The 23437-nt window shown below is 50.3% G+C and overlaps 1 protein-coding gene across 1 annotated transcript in view; it reads left to right on the top strand.

The window, feature by feature from the left end:
• Positions 1 to 396: 396 nt before the first annotated feature.
• LOC121274313 (putative PIP5K1A and PSMD4-like protein) overlaps positions 397 to 23437 on the top strand; it is a 93371-nt gene continuing 70330 nt past the window's right edge. The window contains exons 1-5 of the mRNA XM_041181556.1: positions 397 to 659; positions 19061 to 19092; positions 21358 to 21444; positions 22380 to 22510; positions 23092 to 23209. Coding sequence (XP_041037490.1) covers positions 629 to 659; positions 19061 to 19092; positions 21358 to 21444; positions 22380 to 22510; positions 23092 to 23209 — 399 coding nt within the window. The 5' untranslated portion in view covers positions 397 to 628. The remainder of the gene's footprint in view (positions 660 to 19060; positions 19093 to 21357; positions 21445 to 22379; positions 22511 to 23091; positions 23210 to 23437) is intronic.

The raw sequence follows: 23437 nt of genomic DNA, 5'->3' as shown, positions 1-23437 counted from the left end.
CAATCCCAGTTTCTTCACGGCGATCCCAGTTTCTTCACGACGATCCCGGTTTCTTCACGGTGATCACGGTTTCTTCACGACGATCCTGGTTTCTTCACAACGATCCCGGTTTCTTCACCGCGATCCCGGTCTGCTTCACAGTGGTTGAGGGTCCTGGGGAGAGGAGGGGCTGTGCCCGCCGGGGCGCAGGCGCCGTTAGGGGCTGGGTGGGTGCCAGCGGGGGCGGGGACGGGGGCGGGGGCTCAGGCGCTGTTGAGGGGCTGGGTGGGTGCCGGCGGGGGCGCAGGCGCTGTTGAGGGGTTGGGTGGGTGCCGGCCGGGGCGCAGGCGCTGTTGAGAGATGGGGCGGGGAGCTGCCGGTCGCAACGCAGGCGCAGATGCGGGCCCGGTCGACGGAGCGGCGGCAGCGGCAGCGGCAGCTCGGGGCCCAGCCGCCGGCGGAGACTTGATTTCAAGGCAAAAAACCCCCTGACTCTCGGGGAGGCGTTTATGGTCCTCTTTACGCCTCCTTCCCTCAACCTCCTCCCCATCCCAAAAATTTTCCCCCGGGGGTCGGGAGGTCCGTCGGGCGATGGCGCCGCTAATCTAGGTCCAGGCTTGGGAGTTTCCGGCTAGGCCTCACATCCAAGATGGCGGCGGAGGGGAGCAGCGGAGCCGCAGGTTAGTGAGGGAAATGGGGGGGGGGGGGGGAGTGAGGGAAATGGGGAGGGGGGGAGGGAGTGAGGGAAATATGGGGGAGGGGAGGGAGTGAGGGAAATGGGGAGGGGGGAGGGAGTGAGGGAAATGGGGAGGGGGGAGGGAGTGAGGGAAATGGGGAGGGGGGAGGGAGTGAGGGAAATGGGGAGGGGGGGGAGGGAGTGAGGGAAATGGGGAGGGGGGGAGGGAGTGAGGGAAATGGGGAGGGGGGAGGGAGTGAGGGAAATGGGGAGGGGGGGAGGGAGTGAGGGAAATGGGGAGGGAGTGAGGGAAATGGGGAGGGAGGGTGAGGGAAATGGGGAGGGAGGGTGAGGGAAATGGGGGAGGGAGGGAGTGAGGGAAATGGGGGGGAGGGAGGGAGTGAGGGAAATGGGGAGGGGGGAGGGAGTGAGGGAAATGGGGAGGGAGGGAGTGAGGGAAATGGGGAGGGAGGGAGTGAGGGAAATGGGGGAGGGAGGGAATGGGAGGAGGGAGGGGACGAAGGAAGGAAATGGGGGAAAATGGTGGGGAGAGGGAGGGGGAAGGAGAGGGGGAACGGGAAGGGAGGGAGTGGTAGAATGGAGAGGCGGGAGTGGGGGATCGGAGAGGGAGAGACTGAGGGGGTACAGGGAGGGAGCGGGAGCAACCTGGGGGTTTGAAGGAGGAGAGAGAGGGGAATGGGGAGAAGGAGGGAACTGGAAGGGTGGGGAGGGAGGAGGAAAGAGAGGCAGGGATGTGAATGGACGGGGGAGAGTGGGTGAATCTAGGATGTCTACGTCTCTGTTACACACGTATACATGCTCTGCATTATTTAGTCTCTGACTAAGCCTCTATACGGGTGCCAGGAGTGCAGTTGCTTTGTATCCCCACAGACAGTTTCTCATTTTATATTCACAGCTGTGGTTTGATTACCTGAGATCTGGGGCCATGGTCAGCTGGCAGGCGGTTCTTGTACAAAGACTGTGGATTGGTGCCTGAGTGCCCCTGCCCCCCCCCCCCCCCCCCCCCCCCCCCCAAACTAATCCCCTCCCCTAACCCCCCTATGGGTTGGCATGAGATTGAAAATATCCGAAATATGTTATGAATGTGAATTCAAAATGTATTTTCTTTTTATGAAAGTGAGGTGTTGCTCTGTTTAGACAGTGTGATGGTTTCAAATGGGTGGCAGTTCAGAGGGAATTATTTTTGACCAGAGGTTAAGTGACTTAAAAATAACGTCACTTCTGAATAACAGCAAAACCTAAAATTAGGTTAACCCAGTCCTTATCTCTGGGTGTTTATACATTTATGCAAGCAGTCAAGCATGTTTTAGCTGCATGGCTTGAGATGTTGTGTCTCCATATCAAAATACTTACAAATATTATATTTCATGAATATTATATGAATGTGAAAGCTGTGCCAATATATACCAACTTTGTGCCTTCCCTCAATGTTTCTTTGCCTTGCCTTGCTTAGGAAAAATTGACAGCCCTCGCGATTTTGGGATTAAAGAGTCATTTGGTACTACAGAACTTCAATATTGCTGAAAGAAAGGACATGCTGTCGAGACTCTGTTCTCATGCAGTATAAATTGTTGTTCCCTTTACAGTTTAGTATTCTTGCGAATTGTCCTGATGAGCTCAAGACAGACAGCTTCAACAGCATGCCCTTTCGTTCAGCAATATTTTGGGCTTAGTACTAGAATCTCATTTTCTCCAACAATGTTTTATCATCGTTGTATCCCCGCCAAGGTTGCGCCCCAAGTGTCGATGTGGTTGCGATCATTTCTAGCCAGGGGTGCTCTGTTGGGTCAAACTCCAATGAAGCAACACTCCTCGTCGTCAAATGCCAGTAAGCAGCAGGGCAGTTACCCAGTCATCTCACCCCTACTTCGAACTGCAAACAGCCAGGCAATGGCTGATGACGTTGGTATACACATCATGGGTTGTGGATCTGCTTATTTAAGAAGGGATATACTTAAGTTGGAGCAGTTCACTAGGCTAATTCCTTAGATGAAGGGGATTGTCTTATGAGGAAAGGTTGAGCAGGTTGGGCCTATACGCATTGGCCTTTAGACTAATGAGAGGTGACCTATTGAACCATAAGATCCTGAGGGGCCTTGATAGGGTAGTTGCTGAGAGAATAGAAACATAGGAACAAGAGTAAGACATTCGGCCCTTCGAGCCTGATCAGTCATTCAGTGAGATCATGGCTGATCTGGTTGTGGTCTCGGATCCACTTTCCTGTCTGCCCCCCCATAACCCTTGACTCCCTTGCTGATCAAAAATCAGCCTTGAATAAACTCACTGACCCAGCCTCCGCTGCTGTCTGGAGGCCAATCACCCTTTGGAAGAAAAAATTTCTGTCTTAAAAGAGAGAGACCTCTTATTTTTAAACTATTCCCCCAGTTCTAGTCTCTCCCACAAGAGGAAACATCCCCCTGATGCCACTCTATCAAGTCCCCTCAGGATCTTATATGTTTCAATAAGATCATCTCATTCTTCTAAATTCCAATTGGTATAGGCCCAACCTTTCTTCATGAGATAATGCCTTCATCCCAGGAATGAGTCGAATAAACTTTCTCCCTCGTGGGGGGAATCTAGAACTAGCGGGACACAGTCTCAGAATAAGGGGTCTCCCATTTAAGACGGAGGTGAGGAGGAATTTCTTCTGAGGGTTGTTAGCCTGTGGCACTTTCTTGCGCAGAGACCATTGGAGGCTGGGCCGTTGAATATATTGAAGGCTGACTTAGACGGATTTTTGATCGGCAAGGGAGTAAAGGGTTATGGGGGGCAGGCAGGAAAGTGGAGGTGAGACCACAACCAGATCAGCCGTGACATTGGCAGGCTCGAAGGGCCATATGGCCCACTCCTCCTATTTCTTAAATTCTTATGATCCAGGGCTATTTGTCACATGGGTTAAGCGAAGGGAGCTTCTCTTGGTGCTATCTAAATGCACATTGTTGTGTGGCAGCATGCTTTGGGTCTCCAGCCTGTGCAGAGCTGCACTGGACCCCCTCGGCACCAAAAGCAGGGATGAGATTGTATCGGCAACAACTTCGCCCCAAAACCCTTCACGCTAAACAACAGTCTATTTCAGCGCAAGTTAGGGCAGAGTCGAATATTGGGTAGCCCTGTGCAGTACTTTTGCTTTTTAAAAAGATTAAAGTTACTTTATTCCTGTGAAAACTGGATAGACAGCCAGCAAGCAGTGTTGGATTAGGCTTCATGTTCAGGGGAACTGAAACCCTCTTATCTTGCCTCATGTGTGCAAGTGTCACAATGTCCAGATTGTCGAAGATAAGCATATCTTATGGTAAACATTTCGACAGCTTGAAAGCCATTGAGATAACCAGCGGGTTGTCAACTCGTTTCTATTTCTAACTGTGTCCAAAAACACCCTTGTGTGGCTGTCCAGTGAACCGGACCTGAGTTTCTTGTGCTGCTGATTCTGGGCTGTGACAGACTGTCAGGAGATTGACACAGTGTTTTTAAACTGTCAGGTTGCAGCCACCCTGATCAAAGTACCATGGCACTGAGGAATCTTGTTTGCTGGTTCATTTTCAGAACGCCATGCAAATCTAGGCTGCCGTTCCCGCAGCACTCACTGGTGCATTTTCGTTTCAGGTCAGAAAGTTCACTGAGGCCGTGTCCAGCTATGGCCAGAGGGAGACCCTGTGTGGTGTGATTTGAGGAAGTGCCTCAGCCCACATCCGTTTGCGTGTCCGATTCTGCCTGAGCTTCTCCACAAAACAACAACTTGCATTTGTATAGCACTTTTAACCTTGGAGTAGGCAGGAAGAATAAAAGAGAAGCATATTATCTAAATGGTGAGAGTTTGCAGGGCTCTGAGATCCCGAGGGATCTGGGTGTCCTGGCGCATGAATCATAAAAGGCTAGTTTGCAGGTACAGCAAGTAATTAGGAAAGCTAATAGAATGTTATTGTTTATTGCAAAAGGAATTGAATACAAAAGTAGGAAGGCTATGCTTCAGTTATGCAGAGCATTGGCGAGGCCACATCTGGAGTATTGTGTACATTATTGGTCACCTTATATAAGCAAGGATGTAAGTGCGTTGGAAGCAATTCACAGAAGATTTACTAGATTAATACCAGGAATGGGTGGGTTGTCTTATGAAGAAAAGTTGCACAGGCTGGGCTTGTATCTGCTGGAGTTTAGAAGAGTAGGAGGCGACTTGATTGAAACAGATAAGATCCTGAGGGGTCTTGACAGGGTGGATGTGGAGAGGATGTTTCCTCTTGTGGGAGAATCTAGAACTAGGGGGGTTACTGTTTCAAAATAAGGGGTCGCCCATTTAAAATGGAGGTGAGAAATTTTTTCTGAGGGTGGTGAGTCTTTGGAACTCTTCCTGAAAAGGCGGTGGAAGCAGAGTCTTTGAATATTATTAAGGCAGAGGTGGATAGACTCTTGGTAAGCAAGGGATTGATAGGTTATTGGGGGGTAAAAGGGATGCAGATTTGAGGTTACTATCAGATCAGCTATGATCTTATTAAATGGCGGAGCAGGCTCGAGGGGCCCTGCTCCTGCTCCTTGATTGTATGTTCATAAAGCATCCCAAGGTGCTTCACAGGCATTATCGAGCAACTTCAGGAGATATTTGTGACAGGTGAAGGGCATCTTGCCGTCTTATCCCAGGAGACTGTTACTAGTCCGGTGACATTACAACGCCACTGTCTCCTCTGAGCTGTGGAAAGTTCCGGTCTTCTTGTGATATCTTCCCCTTTCCCATCCCAGACAGAAGCCAGTGTATTTCCTGCTTTTCTGTGTACGATGTGTTGACCTTGTCCTCTGGTTCATTGGTCCTTCCCGTACAACTGTGAGTGGGACATGCGTCTCATTTGGCTGGCCTCATTCCAATGTCTGCAAGGCACACAAAAGCAACTGGGCCACACCAGTGCTCTGCTGCCTCTGTCTAAGCCAGTGACCTGGCTGCATGAAGCTAAAACCACTCGATTTTGTGGTGCCCACCCCGGTAGCCAGGAAGGCACATTTCTCCCTCCTTTTCAGCCCCTTTACACCCCTGAGCTGACGGCCCTGTAAAAGTGCATTGCAGTCTTCCAGGGACTGGGATGGGAGGACAATCTGCCTCAATAATAGGCACAAAACCACTTGGGCGGGCCGGGGAGAGAGGGGGAGTTTATTATGAAGAAATAGTAGTTCTCTGCAGATTGGCTCTCGCACTGCAGTGTGCAGACACCGGAGATCCAGTTTGCCCGCATGTTTATTATAGCGGAGCCGTGGTGTTGAAGTCTAATTATAGTCTCCAGAGTGCATAGCATCTAAAACGAGTTGAAGCGTAATTGTGCAAGGTGTGCTGCCTGTGGTTGGGATGGGCAGCGCACCTTGATTGGACGCTCTGCACATTTGAAGCATTTCTGACTTGCTGCAGCTGGAATGTGTTTGCCAAACTTTCAAGCATTGGGGGTGGGGGTGGTAATGGAGGCGGTGTGCCTGTGCTGTCGCTCTTAACCGATGGTGTTCCTTGCTTCATATCCTCTGCGCCCTGAGACCAGCACTGAACTCTGCTGCTCCTTACAGTGGGGCGTGTTCCTGTGAAACATCGCCCAAAACACATGATCTGCTGTTTCTGGGAGTTTGATGTGCACACATTGGCGGCCACGCTTTCCCACACTGGTGGCTACACTTCATTGGCTTTGGGACATTCCGAGGTATCTTAAGATGCTTTCCTCATAACACAGGCGCCTCCGTGTTTCAGTTAGACTGTTACGCCCCTCCCTCTTACCTGACTCCCAGCCTATGCCCTGCCATCTCTTGTTCCGTTAGAGCCTTCTCCCTCAAAAGTTCCAGTGAAGTCTACATCAACTACTTTGCCTGTGAACTGTTTCACTTATGATGGCAAAGAAAGCTTGAGGACAGGGTCATCATTCCAGTATCAAAGAGAAAATCCCCTTTTGTCTTTTTAAAGACCCAGGGACCAAGAATTGTTTGTGTGCAAGGACCTTTTAGCTTTCAAACAGTGCAGGTTATACATACGGGAGTTTTAAAATGGGACAATGTAGGCAGAAGCAGAATCTTGTCAGGTCGTTGTGCAAGCAGTTTGAGAACCTCCTTCAGGGCTGTGACGCTGCGGAAGTTACTTCTGGGTTAGTGGCTGAGGAACTTGCATTGACACAGCATCTTTTATGGCGCTGAGATGTCCCAAAGCAGCAATTTGCACACAGCAAGCTCCCAGACAGCAATGTAGTGACCTGATAATCTGTGATATTGGATTGAGGGGTAAATATTACGCCTGGACACTGGGGAGGGCTCCCCCCACCCCCCGCTCTTCGAAATAGTGGCCACGGGGGCTTTTGCGTCCACCTGAGAGGGCAGAGGTTTAACACCCGGGCTGAAAGACGGCAGCCCCAACATTGCGGTGCTTCCTTGGTACTGACCCTCTGGCACTGCGGGTCACCCTCGGTACTGACCTGGCACTGCGGGTCACCCTCGGTACTGACCTGGCACTGCAGGTCACCCTCGGTACTGACCTGGCACTGCGGGTCACCCTCGGTACTGACCTGGCACTGCGGGTCACCCTCGGTACCGACCCTCTGGTACGGCAGGGCATCCTCGGTGCTGACCGTCGGGGATGCGTGGCGCCCCCTCAGTGCTGACCCTCCAGCGGTTAGATTGGGTTAGTGGTGAAGGATACGGGAATGGGGTGACTAAAGAGCTAAGCACTGGCATGAACGGTAAAAGCCTGATTGGCCCAAGTGACCTGTTTGTGCTGGACCAGTTATTTTGACGAGACCAGTGAACAGATTTGAGGCATTCCGAGTTTATGCAGGAGCCTGTTAATGACGTCGAGATGCTGGCAGATTGGAAACTCGCTAATGTGTCCATTTTGTAGGAAGTGGGACTTAAGTGGATCTCGGCGTCTTACAGACCCATTTGTGTTACTCCAATGCTGAGTAATGGAACCCATTATTGGGAGAAGACTTCAGGATTCCCTATGTAACTATCTAGAAAATTGTAGCCAACATGGATTCAGAATGGGAAGGTCTGTCTTGATTTTTTTTGAATTATGTGACACCATGTGTTGACTGTGGAAACCCCTATTACATGGTGGGCCAAGACTCCATCTGCATCCTTGGGCCACTATTGGAAGACAAGCAGAGAGGTGTTACCCCCAGAGCCCTGGTCAAAATCTATTCCTCAACCAATGTCACTGGGGGGGAAGACACAGGTAATCTGGTCATTATCGCTGTCGCTGTTTGTGGGATCTTGCTGTGCATAAGCTTTGCTGCTGCAGTCCCCTCATTACAGTCAATGGAGTACTTTACCCACTGCTGTAAGGCGCTTTGGGGCATTCTGAGGCCGTCAGAGGCACTAGAGAAATGCAAGTCTTTCTCCTTTGGGTTCAGAGGAAAACAGGAAAGTGGATGACAAGTCAGCAGAAGATCGTCACTGTCGGTCAGAAGGGGGTTGGTGGCCTTCAGATTTTCTAGTTGGCATTGATGTCCGGTTCAGAAACTGGATGCAGCAGCGGGGCGGTTAAACTTGAGGGAGACCCCTCGGCCGAGGCAAGCTGGGTTGGATGCTAATGGGTAAAACACAGACCCAATAAATTTCAGATTCCGTGCGTCGGAAGAATAAAATGGATGAGGTAAGTACTCGTGAGCTGCCTAAGATTGTAACTTGGTCTGTGAGCTGGAAGCTGCTGAAATTGCAGCGTAAATGCACCTTTAAGCTGCCATGTGCCAGCTGTGCTGTAGATGCGACGCTGGGCAGTGGCCGGGTGTGAACAGCGACTGTAGTGTACACACTCCGTTCTTGCCCATGGCGTGAGGTGAGGTGGCGAGTGAGATGAGCTTAAGTAACAATAAATATGACCTGTCACTGCCTAAGAACTAATGCGATGCCTGGCGATTATCTGGAATTAGATACTGAGAATGCTTTTGTGGAAATAGTTTAAATACTTTGGCACTTGTTAAAATCTGGGTGAATTCCGTTTCAGAGTGCTCAAGTATAATTCATCTTTAATGTGCGCGTGTGTGTGTGTGGTGAGAATCTGGCTGAGCTGGTTTGGAAGCCACAGTCCATTTGCTCCCATTATTTTTCCTCCCCGATTACTTAAAAGATTGCTGTCTGACCACTTGGGTGCCATTCGATGGCTTCCGGGTTACTGAACCAGCACTGGCACCCAGTTAGAGAATGTCACGGGGACTGCGCAGGGCCCGCCCAGCACTGCACCGACACGTCAGCCCTGGATTCTGCCCTCAGGCCACTGAGGTGGATCTTGAACCACCCTGCCCCAGTCAACTGACAAGGGTGAGAGCGCTCACCTTAGTGAATTGAGCTGACACTAAAGTGCTACTCTGTCTGTTAACTTTCCTGCACTGTTCTTAAAGAATCAAGCTTTTGATAGAGTTCAGGTAATGGGTAAAATCTATAGCACAGAATTGGACTGTTTGGCCGGTGTTTATGCTCTGCACGAGTCCCTCAGGAACCTTTTTCTTCAGGTGTTTTTATAGTTTTCCCTTAAATACATCGGACTTGCCACATGTGGGCGGATTGATGTCTCTCGAATGGATGTCTTAGTGCTTAAGAAGGGGTTTAAAAGAAGCCAAAATGCTTGAATGTGTCCTCGTTTCTGTCACCCACGTTTATCATGTACAAACCTGTTTCTCAACCGGCTACCGCTGTCGGGAGGGTGGGTTGAATTGCACTGAGGGAGGTACTGTCCTTTGAGTGACGTGTCAGATTTTAACAAAGCCCTTGTGTGCCCCCTCGGGTGGATGTAAATGTTTCCACTGGTGCAAGTGTGTGCGGGGGGGGATGGGAGAAGTGCTGCCCAGTGTCCTAGGGCCAATATTTATCCTTCACCTATAATCAAGAGAGCAGATTATCTGGTCATTATCATATTGCTGTTTGTGGGAGCTTGCCGTGCACAAATTGGCTTTGTGTTTGCCACATTACGCTAGTGACCACACTTCGTGGAGTACTTCATTGGTTGTGAAGTGCTTTGGGATGTCCTGAAGTGGTGAAAGGTACTAGAAAAACGCAATTCTTTCTGTTGCACTTCTGTAGCGTAAAGCGAGTGTTGACTGGTTACAATAATGAGATACGGGGAGACGTGACCGTTCTGGGGTTTCTTGCGCGGTGCCTAACCTCTCTCCTATTGCAGCGATCCTCTGTTTAACGTGCTCTGTTTCACTGGGTCTGTCTTTCCTGGTGTAGAACTGCGCCTGTGGTATGGGCAGCTGGTGGCGAGATTGCGAGGTAATGTATGAGGTACTGCTGCTGTGTGGTAGCGTGTAGAATGTGTCGCATGTTAAAGCTAGTGTTGGTGGTGCCGCTCCTATGAGCGTGTTTAGTGAGAACTGCTTTATTGAAGACTGCCATGTTGGCTAGTAGCTGTGTTGTGTTTGTAGAGTAGTTTGCATGCTAAGTGGGCCTATGTACAGGAAATGCTAAATATTGGATAGCACCATGGAATAGAATAACATGAAAGGGTGCTATTTGGCCCATCGAGACTGCGTCTCCTCTTTTAACGAGCTATCTAATTGGTTTCCCAATCCTCGCACTTTCCCCTTTGCTAAATATGGGGTGTTCACCGTCTCCAGCAAAAGAGTGGATCACAGGGCTTATTGTGTAGAATTTCCAGCACAGAAACAGGCCATTCGGCTCGGCTGGTCCACGCTGGTGTTTACGCTCCAGCTTTTGGAGTGCTTTACACGTAACTTGTTTTTGTACCCAGGATCCCAAAATCTTTATTGATCATGCTGTCAACCTGCCCTGCTGCCTCATAATTTGTGCACATATACCCCAAGCCCCTCTGCTCCTGCACCGCTGTTAGAATTGTACCCTTTATTTTATATCGCGTCTTTTCCTACTAAATGTATTGCGTCATACAATTTAATCTGCCACTTGACCACCCATTCCACCACCCTGTCTATATGCCCCCCCCCCCCCGCAAGTCTAGGTGGGAACCCCATTGTAAACCCCCCTCCAGCCTGAGAAGCAGCCGTTCACCTCAACAGTCTGTTTCCTGTCACACAGTCAATTTGGTATCCATGCTGCTCCTGTCCACCTTATTCTGTGGCCTCCAGTTTCGCTCCCAAGCCTCTTAAGCAATCCTTTATAGAATGCCTTTTGAATGTCCTAAATAGCTGACCACCTATCCTGAAACTCTGACAGCCCCTACTTCTAGATTCTCCATGCATAGCCTCTCAACATTTAATCTGGTGTGACCTTTGTAAATCTTTTGTTTTTGAACCTTCTCCTGTGCCTGTATATCCTTTTTTTTGTAAATGGAGACCAGGATGACTGCAGCAGTGTGGTCTAACCAAGCCTCTGTGCAACTTTAACAAAGCCCCTCTTGCTTCTCAGTCCTACTTCTCTCTTTATTAAAAAAAAGTTTTTCTTTCCTTATTCTTGGGACATGACTGTCACTGGCAAGGCCAGCAATTGTTGCCCATTCCTAACTGCCCTTCAGCTGAGTGGCTTGCTGGGCCATTTCAGAGGGCAATTTAGAGCTTGGAGTTGCGTGTAGGCCAGACCGGGTAAGGATGGCTGATTTCCTGCCCTAAAGGAAATTAGTGAATCAGATGGGTTTTTACAACAATCAATGCTAGCTTCACGGCCACCATTACTAAGACTAGCCTTCAATTCCAGAATTTCATTATTATTTGAATTTAAATTCCACCTTGGTGCGATTTGAACCTGTGCCTCCAGAGCATTAGCCCCTGGATTACTGGTCCACTGACAATCCTGCTCGGCCACCTTCTCCCCTTTGCTTATTATACGTTGTAGGAAATTATTTCGTAGTGCTGCGATATGTCTCTGGCGTGATACCCTTGGCTGAATGCCTTCAAATTTGCTCCAGTTGTTGCTGTTTCAGCTCCTCGCCCCGTGACAGGCCTCTCCCCACAAGTACATCACCTTAGTGTTAGCTGGTTAAGAATATGTCTGGAGAGGAGGGGAGAGCGACTCCAATTTTGATGGGTGGGGCCCATAATTGCAGTCTGTGTTTATTTTGCACAGTCTTAAGTTTGTGTCTGGTGGGGGGCTGTTGACACCCCACCCTTGTCTTCGCATTACTGTAGTCCCAGAGGTGCTGCTGCTGGAACTAGTTTACCACTTAGCCTGGACAGGGTTGTTAAAGCAGCTGTGAATTTGAGGTACAAGTTGAACCGGTTTTGAATTGGCCGCTGTTCCGAGAAGAACCTTCAGTTGCGTCAGAGTTTTGGAAAAATGATTAAAACAGCGGGCATTCTTCAAATAATTCTCTCCCCCCAACTTCCTGCTTTCAGTGTCACCCAGTTCTCCACCTCTGGGTGGGAGAGGGAGAGCACTTGACAAAATTATACACCAAGGTGCAGTGAGAAGTGTAACACTGTGGCCTGCATTTCCTGGTTTGCATGCTAACTGTTGCCCAATATGGCACTGACTCAGCCAGAGCTCAGCGGGCTGCCCTCCCTTGCCTCTGAGCCTGAAGGTTGTGGGTTCAGCTCCCACTCCGGAGACTTGAGCGCACAATCCAGCGTGACACTCCCGGTGCCGGTACTGAGACAGCCCTGCACTGCCGGAGGTGCTGTCTTTTGAGGGATTAAACCGAGGCCCCCGTCTGCCTTCCCAGGTGCGCGTAACATTGATTCCACGGCCACCGTTTGGAAGAAAAGCACGGAATGCCCCCAAGGTGTTTCATAGGAACCTTATCAAGCAAAACTCAACATCGCAAGAAATAGGACCACACGACCCATTGAGCCTGCTCCGCCATTCAATACGATCATTCAATATGGTTGGTCTTGCACTTCGACTCCATTTTCCCGCACACTCCCCCATATCCCTTAATTCCCCCGAGAGACCAAAAATGTTTTTTTTATATTTCTGGCCAGTTTACCCTCATTCTATTTGTTCCCTTCTTTATCAATTCTTTGGTGGCCCTTTGCTGGCTTCGAAAACACTCCCGATCCTCGGACTTGCTACCGTTTTTTGCGACATTGTAAGCCATTGCTTCCCTTAACTCCCTGAGCGAGTCACAGATGGGTCCTTCTTGCTGAGTTTTTGTTCTGCAATGGAATGTATTTTTGTGGAATATTTTGAATTGTTTCTTTAAACTGTTTGTTTACCACCGTACCTTCCAGTCTGTTTGCCCAATTAATCGTGGCTGGCTCTCTCCACATACCTGTGTGATTGGCTTTAAGGTTTTTGTTTGCGATTGGAATTTATCACTTCCAAACTCAACATGGAATTGAATGGTGTTATGGTCACTATTTCCTGGTGGATCTTTTACGATCACATTACTAATTAACCCTGCTTCATGACATTGCACTAGATCCAAGATAGCTTTACCCCCAAGTCAGTTCCACGATGTACTGCTCCAAGAAGCTGCCAAGAAGTGGTTCTGCAAACTTGTCCTCTAGATCATTCTTGCCAATTTGATTGCCCCATTCTATCTGAAGATTAAAGGTCTCCCACAATTATTGCACTTGCTTTGTTACAGGCTCCAATAATTTCTTGTTTTCATCATGTAAGGAGATATTAGGGATAGGTGACCAAAAACTCGGTTAAATATGTCGGTTTAAAGGTGGGGATAGAGAGGGGTTCAGAGTGGGAATTCCCTCCCCTAGTGACCAGGCAGCTGAAGGCACAGCCGCCAGTGACGGAGGGATGGAAATCGGGAGATGCGGAAGAGGCCAGAGTTGGAGGAGCACAGAGACCTCGGAGATTTTAGGGGCTTGAGGAGGTTAGAGGTGGTGGGGGCTACTGGAGGATGAAAACGAAGGATGAAGATTTTAATATCAAGTTATTGCTGGATGGGGGGCCGATGTATGTCAGGGAGCACAGGGCAATGAGTGAACAGGACTTGGTGTGAGTTAGGATATGGGGCAGCAGAGTTTTGGGCAACTAATTTGTCAATCTGTTGCTTAATCTGGCAGTAAGTGGTAATGGGCTGTTCATTTGATGTCATTAAACTTCCAAAGAAGTTTATATATACTAGGGGAACCTTTGTGGTTTAGATTAATAATATGGTGGGTGGGGTGCAGTAATAGCTGACTACAAGAGGCAGGGTTAGAAGTGGATCGGAGCTGCTGAGGAAAGAGAACACCCATCCTGAGCTTTGAGTTGTACACTGTGACAGAAGCCTCTGGGCATTATATCCTAGACACACCCTTGTTAATTGGGTTGTGCTTAACTCGAGTGTTTAGGATCTGCTCGGAGTTGTTGGAATGTTGCTTGCTACTTGGAGAAGACTGTGAGGAAATCATAGCACGAGCCGCAATAACAGAACTAGCCAAATCTCTTCTCTCCACACCCCCCCCCAAATCGTTGCCCTTTCACTTATTCATTCACGCGGTGTAGGCGTCGCTGGCAAGGACAGCATTTACTGCCCCTCACCAGTTGCCCCTTGAAAAGGTGGTAGGGTAGTCAGTCGTCTTGAAGGCAAGTGAGTGGCTTGCTGGCCCACCTCAGAGAGCAGTTAAAAGCCAACCACATGGCTCTGGGCCTGGAGTCACCTGTAGGCCAGACCTGGTAGGGATGGCAGATTTCCTTCCCTGAAGGACATTAATGAACCAGGTGGGTTTTTACAACAATCGACAGTTTCGTGGTCACCATCACTGAGACTATCTTTCAATACCAGATTTATTAATTGAATTGAAATTCCACAGCTGCCGTGCTGGGATTTGAACTCGTGTCTCTGGATCATTGGCCCAGGCCTCCGGATTATTAGTCCAGTGAGATAGCCACACCGCCACCATCTCCCATTAGGCACCAGTCACCTTTGGACTATGTGCCCGGTGATTTGGGGGCGCAATCCAAGCCAACACTCCTAGGACCAGTAACGAGGGAGTGCTGCACTGTCAGGCGTGCTGTCTTTCAGGTTAAATCGAGTGACCTCTGTTTCAAAGAGGAGCAGAGGAGCTCTCCCCTGTGGGTCCTGGCCAATATGTGTCCCTTGGACACCAGTAAAACAGATTAGCTGGCTCTTCCATCTTCCTGCTGTCTGTGTGTCTACACTGCTTTTGAAAGCAAAAGTCCCCTCACAGTTAAGCTGGGGAATAATAGTGAAGTGGTTATGTAAATCCACAGAACGTGAGTTGGAATCCCAATAACCGCTCAGCTATCTATGCAGCGGTTCGAGAAGGCAACTTTCCTACCACCCCCTCGAGGGCAACTAGGGGACGGGCAATAAACTCCAGTCTTGCCATAAATGCCCACGCCCAGAGAATGAATACAAAAAGAATTGAGCTAGCTTGCCTTAACTGGGGTGGGGGGTGGGGGGGGGTGTCACAGTAAACGGTGTCACAATTGGGATTGGTGACGGGAGGGGAGAAAATAGGCATGGGGTTCTTACTTCAAATCATCATCAGGCGTCCCGCCCCCGATAGCAGTGCTCGTCAGTCAAGGATGGGGCTGGACACTGGCTGTGATGTCTCCCATGGATGAAGAGCCTGCTGCCGCTTGCTGTTCAGACGGAGCAGCGGTGACTGGTGGGCGGATGCTGGAGGGTGGCAGCACACAGCTAAGAGGAGGCTGAGGCACACTAATTAGTGTGACATCGCTGAACGGGAGAATGATACCAACCTGCCAAGTATGTGCAGCAGTAACAGTCAGAAAGGACCAGGTACCTTGGTGACTGAAAGCAGATGGGCAGGTTCCTGGCAATTGGGAGAGTAAATCGAGTGAGTGAAGTTCATCTTTGCAGCCTCCATTCATTCCATCATGGGGAATCGGTGTGCTCTGGTGCAGTGCCATCAGCCCACCTTCCATTAGCGCGATTTAATTTTGGGTGCTTAGGCTGGCTGTCAACAGCACAGAGTGCCAATCCTGGCTCCAAAGGCAGTGGGCTGCAGCGTTGAAAGGGCAGGAAGTCCTGCGGAAGGGTGGGTGCCACCTGCGTGTGCCCTGTATAGCAGCGCAATGCTGGAGTCTTGTCCTTGCATGTGCCTGGAGAATGGGGTGTAACCTCCTGGGAAAGTACTGGCAGCCGCAGGCCTGTCATGGAGGTAGGAGTGATTTGAGGAGTCCTGTAACGTGCAGGGATTCGCACTGGATATTTCTCTGGCATTAAGGCCCCACCGTCGATCCCTCCCTTGCACTGTCCCATGCAGACAGGAAGAACGAGTTTCAAAATAAGCAACCCCCCACATGGGCGAGAGTTTGAGCAATGCTCTGTCTCAAGATCCCGCTGGCTAGAGAGCATTGGGAGGTTATCATCCATGTTGACACACATTCAGTTGAATTGAAAGCGAGCCGACATTTTCAATCCGCGTAGAGAGTTCTCTGTGCCAGTGTCCTGGCCAGGTGGTGAGCTGTGAATGTTGTGTTAACCTGGTGCTCTTAAAATAGCATTTCACTTGCCCTGCAGAGCAGAATTTATTTTTCAGTTTGGCACCATGATGTGATACATTCCATCTCGTGCTGAGGTGTACAGCCTTGCTTTGAGCGAAATATGCTGCCGTTGGTCTAAAGTGGGACACCTTAACCGGGCAGGACCTCTCCTCATCCAGGGAGCCGGTCCCTTGCTGGGATATCCTGCCACCTTTTGCTGTCCAGCATTTTCACATGATGACCAACCCTTCAAGGGTTAAGCCCCAGACTTTTCCCCGGTATGACCCAATTTTAATGTCTCCTACTCCATATGACTCCAGAGTGAAAATTTGGGGGCTGAGAGAGTGGATGGGTTGGGTGGGGGTGGTGGTTGCAGGCAAAGTAGAACAGCAGGAGTAGGACCCTCTCTCCCCTACTGATCTCCCAGCTGGGATTCCTGTCGCCTGATGTGACCCTGTCACATGTGGGGTCGCTTGAAGGCTCCCCTCTGTGAGCTTGTAGAGGGAAATCGACTCACTCGCGGCAAATGCTGAGGCTGCCTGTGTGACGCTCGTTCCCTCCCCTCCTGCCAAACTGCGAGCCAGGGGAAAGAAAAACTGGGCACACTCCCCTTGGGGCCTTGGATCCAGTTCTAGCATTTTCCCGACAGTCCGTGCACCACGACTGTCATTCAGGCCTCGAAGCTCGAGACCACCAAAGTATATCACCCGCGGTTTGGGAACCCCTGTTTTAAGCCGTTGCACATATCATGAGCGTCTGTGTTAATTATTCGCTGTTGTTTTTAAGTTAAAACTTATGGATATAAATACTACAGCGATGTATTCATGTTTCAGTCCTCTCCCAACTCTAGAATTGGCTGCTGGACCATTTGCTACCTATCTCTGCTACCCCTACAAGCTTTGGGAAAAACTTGCTGTCTATCCTCTTTCCCAACTTCCATCTTTGCCTGTTTGCGAGGCTTAGTGACTCTGCTCAGACAGTGCAGCGCAGCTGAGCTTGGAAACCTAATGGCACGGGTATTGAGTGGCATCGCGGAAACACTAAGTGCTTTATGCTGCTTTATTTTCAAGCCCCTACACCCCTCCCTATCTCTGTAACCTCCTCCAGCCCCTACACCCCTCCCTATCTCTGTAACCTTCTCCAGCCCCTACACCCCTCCCTAGCTCTGTAACCTCCTCCAGCCCCTACACCCCTCCCTATCTCTTGTCACCTCCTCCAGCCCCTAACACCCCTCCCTATCTCTGTAACCTCCTCCAGCCCCTACACCCCTCCCTATCTCTGTAACTGCCTCCAGCCCCTACACCCCTCCCTATCTCTGTAACCTCCTCCAGCCCCTACACCCCTCCCTATCTCTGTAACCTCCTCCAGCCCCTACACCCCTCCCTATCTCTGTAACCTCCTCCAGCCCCTACACCCCTCCCTATCTCTGTAACCTCCTCCAGCCCCTACACCCTTCCCTATCTCTAACCTCCTCCAGCCCCTACACCCCTCCCTATCTCTGTAATGTCCTCCAGCCCCTACACCCCTCCCTATCTCTGTAACCTCCTCCTGCCTCTGCACCCCTCCCTATCTCTGTAACCTCCTACAACCCTCCGTATCTTTGTAACTTCCTCTAGCCCCTACACCCCTCCCTATGCCTGTAACCTTCAGCCCCTGCAACACTGAGATCTCACCTCCAGTTGCACTCCTCCAATTCCAGCCTCTTGAGCATCCCCCGATTTCCATCGCTCCACCATTGGCGGTCATGCTTTCAGCTGCCTGGGACCCTAAGCTCTGGAATTTTCTCCCTAAACCTACCCCTCTCTCTCTCTCTCTCTCTCTCTCTCTCTCTCTCGCTCGTACTCTGTCTCACTCTCTCTTTTGCTCTCTCTCTCTTTTGCTCTCTCTCTCTTTTGCTTTCTCACGTGCTCACTCTCTCTCGCACGTTCGTGCTCTCTCGCACCCAACCTCTATGACCAAACTTCGGGTCACCTGTTCTATCACCTGTGTGGCTCGCTGTCTGCTATCGTTCCTGTGAAGTGCCTTGGGACGATTTACTCTTATTAACCGTGCTATACGAAATCTGTTAACCCAGAGTATCTAGAATTAAATTGCATTCTGTTTTGAGCACTCACCAGCCAAGTAAGCGCAGGAGATTTGTAACTGGTCGCGGGGCTAGCGGTGGGAGTGCAACATCACACACAGCAAGTGAATCTTACTACTTTTTTCCGTGTGGGGGATTGGGTGGGCCTTTCTGAGAAATGTTTTCTCATTTATTACTTGCCGCTGCCGTGTGCATTTGGCATCGGATGAGCCAGAGAATGCCTTGTGGGTGACTTCTGGTTGCTGATGCTTTAACAAATGAATGGATTGCCTGTTCTATTGCTCACACTGTGAATCAGGTGAAGCTCTGATGGTGGGTTTGGAGAGGGTGGGGTGATCATGCAGAGGAAAGGAAATAAGTGTCATGCCATCAGGAAGTGGCTGCTACACACATGCTTTTTATAACTTAGACTGCTTTGTGTTTGCTGACTTTAGTGAGGGTGACGTTCCGTTCTTTCACATCAAGGGGCCAGTCTCCCTCGTTCTGAATGCAGACGGGTACGCCCGCCTTAATTTTCTAACGAGGCAAGGCAGCCCCCTTTTCTAGTGGCTCCCTGTGAAAACCCCTGGCTCTGTCTCCAGCTAACGCAGGGCATCGAATGAGGAAAATGCATGGTGGTGAGGGCTCACAGCAAGGGGCGTGAGTTGGCCAGCTTTATCTGCGCCACTGCTCCAAACTGGTTGAAAATCGCCCTCCGGCCCAACGGGAGCTGCCTCGGACAACAACTCGGCCGCCCAGAAGCAGGCACGCTCTCTCCGCCGCTGCGGCTTCGGCCAGCTGCTGTTTAGCATCGCTGATGAAGCTGGCAGATGTTGTCTCTCCCAGTGCAAGTGCGTGTGTGTTTGTGTGTGAGAGAGATATGGAGAAACCCATTGAAGCCATTGTCCTTGTCTTAGCTCCTCAATGCTGCAGGCAGGTTGCAGCTAGGCCTCAGAAGAGGTGGCAGTGATTTACATGCGCTCTTTCTCTGGTTGCTTTTCCAAGTGATGCCTACTGACTATGCTTTTTCTCTTCCTCCTTTGCAGGACTACCTTCAAGAAGAGTGCCATCTTCAGAGGTACGTGTGTGTAAATGCTTCCTGTTGGTGGCGCAGACAGTAGTGTAATTTTATTTATTGCACTGATTAATTCTGGTGCTGCTCGGCAACCAAGCCCAAGTGTAGACTTCAGGTGAAACTTGGTTAGCAGGCGGTAATTATATCAGAGCATTCAGCTGCGATTCTCTCCCCTTTTTGAATGTATTAATAAAATTTGATTTTTTTTATAGTTAAGTGGACCCCAGTTTAAACTTGGAGCAGTATTGGGGGTTGGCTGGAGGGTAGGAGTTTGAGGCTGAGGGGCTGGAGGAATGACACCTCTGTGCTAGTGCACCGCTAGTGGCGGGAGGATGCAACTGCAGTGTGACAAGTTTAGATGGGCAATTCCCATTCTAAATGTGGATGTAGGAATTTACCATATGGCAGGCTGAGGAAGTTGACAGGAGGCAAGATTATAGAAGAATATTTGGTTCCCTTAACAAGTGAGTGAAACTCTCAAATTTATATTTGAGCCTGAGAGTTTGGGGGTAGAGTTAAAATCATTTTTTTGCTTAGTCTTGTTTGGATACAGAAAGAAGCAAAGATCAGCAGTCCATTTTAGTGGCCCCTTCGATCCCCTGCAGGTGGTGGTTCTTTCACCAGCCCTTGGCACAGCCAGGATGGGCTGAAATGGCTTCCATCTGTGCTGCATTGTTCTACTCAACTGACACTTGTTAGCAAGAGTTTTTATTCTTTCATGGGATGTGGGCGCCGCTGGCAAGGCCAGCATTTGTTGCCCATCCCTAATTGCCCCTTGAACTGAGTGGCTTGCTAGGGCCATTTCAGAAGGGCGGTTAAGAGTCAACTATTTTGCTTTGGGTCTGGAGTCACATGTAGGCCAGACCGGATAAGGACGGCAGATTTCCTTCCCTAAAAGGCACTAGTGAATGAGATGATGGACAGAATCGATGATTGTTGTCTTGGCCGCCATTACTGAGACTAGCTTTCAATTCCAGATTTATTAATTGAATTTAAAATTTTACTCATTGAACCCGTGCTCCCACAGCATTAGCCTGGGCCCGTGGATTACTAATCCAGTAACGTTACTACTGTGCCAACATCTCCCCCTGGTGATTCTCTCATCTTTTTTATCCCCCACCCCCCTTCACCAAATCCCTTCTCCTTTGCTCAGACATGCCTCTGAAGCCCCTGCTGAAATCGGCTAACTCATCACACAGCAGAGTTTGTGGGAAGGACCCTCTAGTCCTATCTGGCTACATACCACACACGGACGGTGAAGGGAATATATAAACTGTATAAATATATATAAGCTCTGGTCATGATTATTAGAATTGACTTTGTGCTACTTGTTCCTATCGTGATGGCTGTTTGAAAAGAAATCTCCCAGTGCTTCCCATGGGAGGGAAGAGAGGGACAATGAAGGAAGGGGATGTAAGGGTTGCGGGTGGGTAAGAAGAGGCGAGGTTTTGGAAGGCCTAACAAGACCTTCCATTTGTATACGTCCTTTAACATAACACTAGGGGTGTTTTGCTATCTCACGCCTACGTGAGGTGTTATGAGGACAGATGACTGAAGGCTTGACAAAAGGGATTGGTTTTGTGGCGCACCTTAGAGGAGGAGAGAAAGAGAGAGACGGACAGTTTTAGGGAAGGAGTTCCAGAGCGTATGGCCCAAGCAGCCAAAGGCACGGTTAAAGAAGTGATGACTTGCATTTATATTGTGCCTGTCATGTTCCTGGGACGCTTTAAATCCAGTGAAATATTGTCACATTGGCGATATATTTTTTATATATATACGTGTGTGTATGTATAGGAACAGGAGTGGGCCATTCGGCCTCTCGAGCCTACTCTGCTGTTCAATTTGATCATGACTGATCCACCTCCATGTCATTTTCCCACACTTGCCACGTATCCCTCGATATCTTTATCCATCAATCTCTGTCTTGAATATATTCGGTGACTGAGCCTCCATGGCCCTCTGGGGTTGAGAATTCCAAAGATTCACCATCCTCCGACTCGAGAAATTCTCCCTCGTCTCAGTCCTGAGTGGCCTACCTCTTATTCTAAGGCTGTGCCACCTGATTCTAGACCCCCCTCCCGGCCAGGGAAAAGCAGGAAGGGCGAAGTTTAGGCAGTGAACTCTGGCGGGTGTAACTGCTGAAGGATTCAGTTATGAAGAATTGCTTCCTTAAACCTTTTTATCACATTTAAAAAAAAAGCCAAGCAAATCTCCATTGGGCCAACAAGCTCCCAGTAACTTCAATCTGATTTGCTATCTTGTTGGCAGATGGCCGCCTCCTCTTCGTATGGCACGCAGTTGAGGAAGATAGGCCACCGAAGTGTGGATTCCACTGGGGAAACTACATACAAGAAGGTGAGTGGCAGATCCCATGATTAAATTCCCCGCCTTCCCCCACCCCTTCCACCCCACCCCCTCCACTCAACCAGTGACTTGCATGGGGGACCCTGTTCCACACGTGCTGCCACTGCCTCACCTCAAGAGGCTGCGCCTTGTGTATGATATGCGGGGCCAGATATTCCACTACGTGGAGGCCCTCGCTTGTGACCCTTGACCCTGACGCCTCTTGTAAGGCAACTTCCAGCCCGCACTGGAGAAGGTGGGGGCGAGAAGCCCGGTGGCCTTCCCCATGCTTCGACTCCTCTTTCCCAGAACCGCCCCCCACCAACCCACCCACCCCCTCCCAGCCCCCACCAGCCCAGGATGCTGAAGCCGACTTACCAACTCGGCACGAGCTCACAGGCGGGAAGGGCGATGGGAGCAAAGTCAGTAGCAGCTTTCAAAACCAGGTTGGACGAACCGAACGTGCGAGCGGGGGTGGAAAAAATCTTTACCGAGGGAGGAGCAAGGGGTGGAGGAGCTGGACGCATAGGGATCGCTTCTTTCAGAAGAGCCAGCACGGGCACGATGGGCCGAAGGGTTTCCTCTCGCTCTATCTTACGAATCCCGGGCACTTCCGGCCCTTTTTTTGTGGGAAAGGATGAGCCCCCCCCCCCCCCCCCCCCCACCCCCCCCCACCCCGTGCCAAATCCTGCACGCTTCCACACTTAGCTGACGTAACTTGCTTTGCTACCTATGCTTTTTCACTGCTAGCCGTTCTTTTTGAGTCAAACGGAGCACAAAGGAAAATTGCTTGCCTTGCTTCTGGTCATGTCGAGTCGGCGGGTTTAAGCATTAGACTGTCCTGGGGATGACCGGTTCTGTTTGTTTTTGGGCAAGGGATGAGAGTTCCAGCCCTCCCCACCCCCCAACTCCCATTGTTTCTGACCTTGCGATTGTGTTTAAATCAGACGACCTCCTCTGCCCTCAGAGGTGCCATTCAGCTGGGAATCACACACACGGTCGGCAGCCTCAGCACCAAGCCCGAGCGCGACGTGCTGATGCAGGACTTCTACGTGGTGGAGAGTATCATCTTCCCAAGGTGAGGGTTCCAATGCCTTGCTTAGAAAATAACTTGTGTGCTAAGCTAGGGGCCAGCAGCATGGGTCACCAAGAGATCCAACAGGGGAATTCGGGAGACCCCGTCTTTACCAAGAGAGTGGGGAGAATGTGGAACCTCACCACCCCCCCCCCCCCCCCAAGGGGAGTGGCTGAGGCGAATTGTGTAGATAAATTTTACGGGGCAGGGGGTGGGTGGTGGGGGAAGCTGGATTAAAAACCAGCAAGGAGGGAGTAGACAGTTAAACTGAGACTTTGGATGAGGAAGGGCGGGAGGAACCCTGAGTGAAGTACAAACGTCAGCAAGGACGAGTTGGGCCGAATGGCCTGGCTCTGCTGTAAATTCTCGACCGCATTGAACGAGAAGCGTTTACCTCGCGACGTAACATTGGTAAATGTTTACTCCAAGAATGGCATGCAACGGGAAGGAAGGATTAAGGATAGGGCGGGCGGTCTCGAAGCTGATTTTCTTTCAATTGATTTTCCTGAAGGAAGTAATCAGCTACATGTAGAGTAGGGCTGCTCGTACCACTGCTAAAAACGGGTTGTTGTTTTGGTCCTCAGTGAAGGAAGCAACTTGACGCCAGCCCATCACTACTCTGATTTCCGGTTCAAAACCTACGCTCCCGTGGCGTTTAGGTATTTCCGGGAGCTGTTTGGGATTCGCCCCGATGACTACCTGGTAAGTGGCGGTGGTTATAGCCTCCAAAGTAAATGCGGCCAGGTATGCTGATGAAAGTCGTACCCCTAGTGTACTGGGTGTGGCGGCGGCGGGGGGGGGGGGGGGGGGGGGGGGGGGGGGGGGGGGGGGGGGGGGGGGGGGGGGGGGGGGGGGGGGGGGGGGGGGGGGGGGGGGGGGGGGGCGTCTCTCGTGAAGATTGAAGGGCTCGTTTCCTGGGGCTAGGATGGT

This window comes from Carcharodon carcharias (genome assembly GCF_017639515.1).
Source record: "Carcharodon carcharias isolate sCarCar2 chromosome 36 unlocalized genomic scaffold, sCarCar2.pri SUPER_36_unloc_1, whole genome shotgun sequence".
Lineage (NCBI taxonomy): Eukaryota > Metazoa > Chordata > Chondrichthyes > Lamniformes > Lamnidae > Carcharodon > Carcharodon carcharias.
The sequence above is the reverse complement of the archived record's forward strand: the minus strand, read 5'-3'. Positions and strand labels throughout refer to the sequence as shown.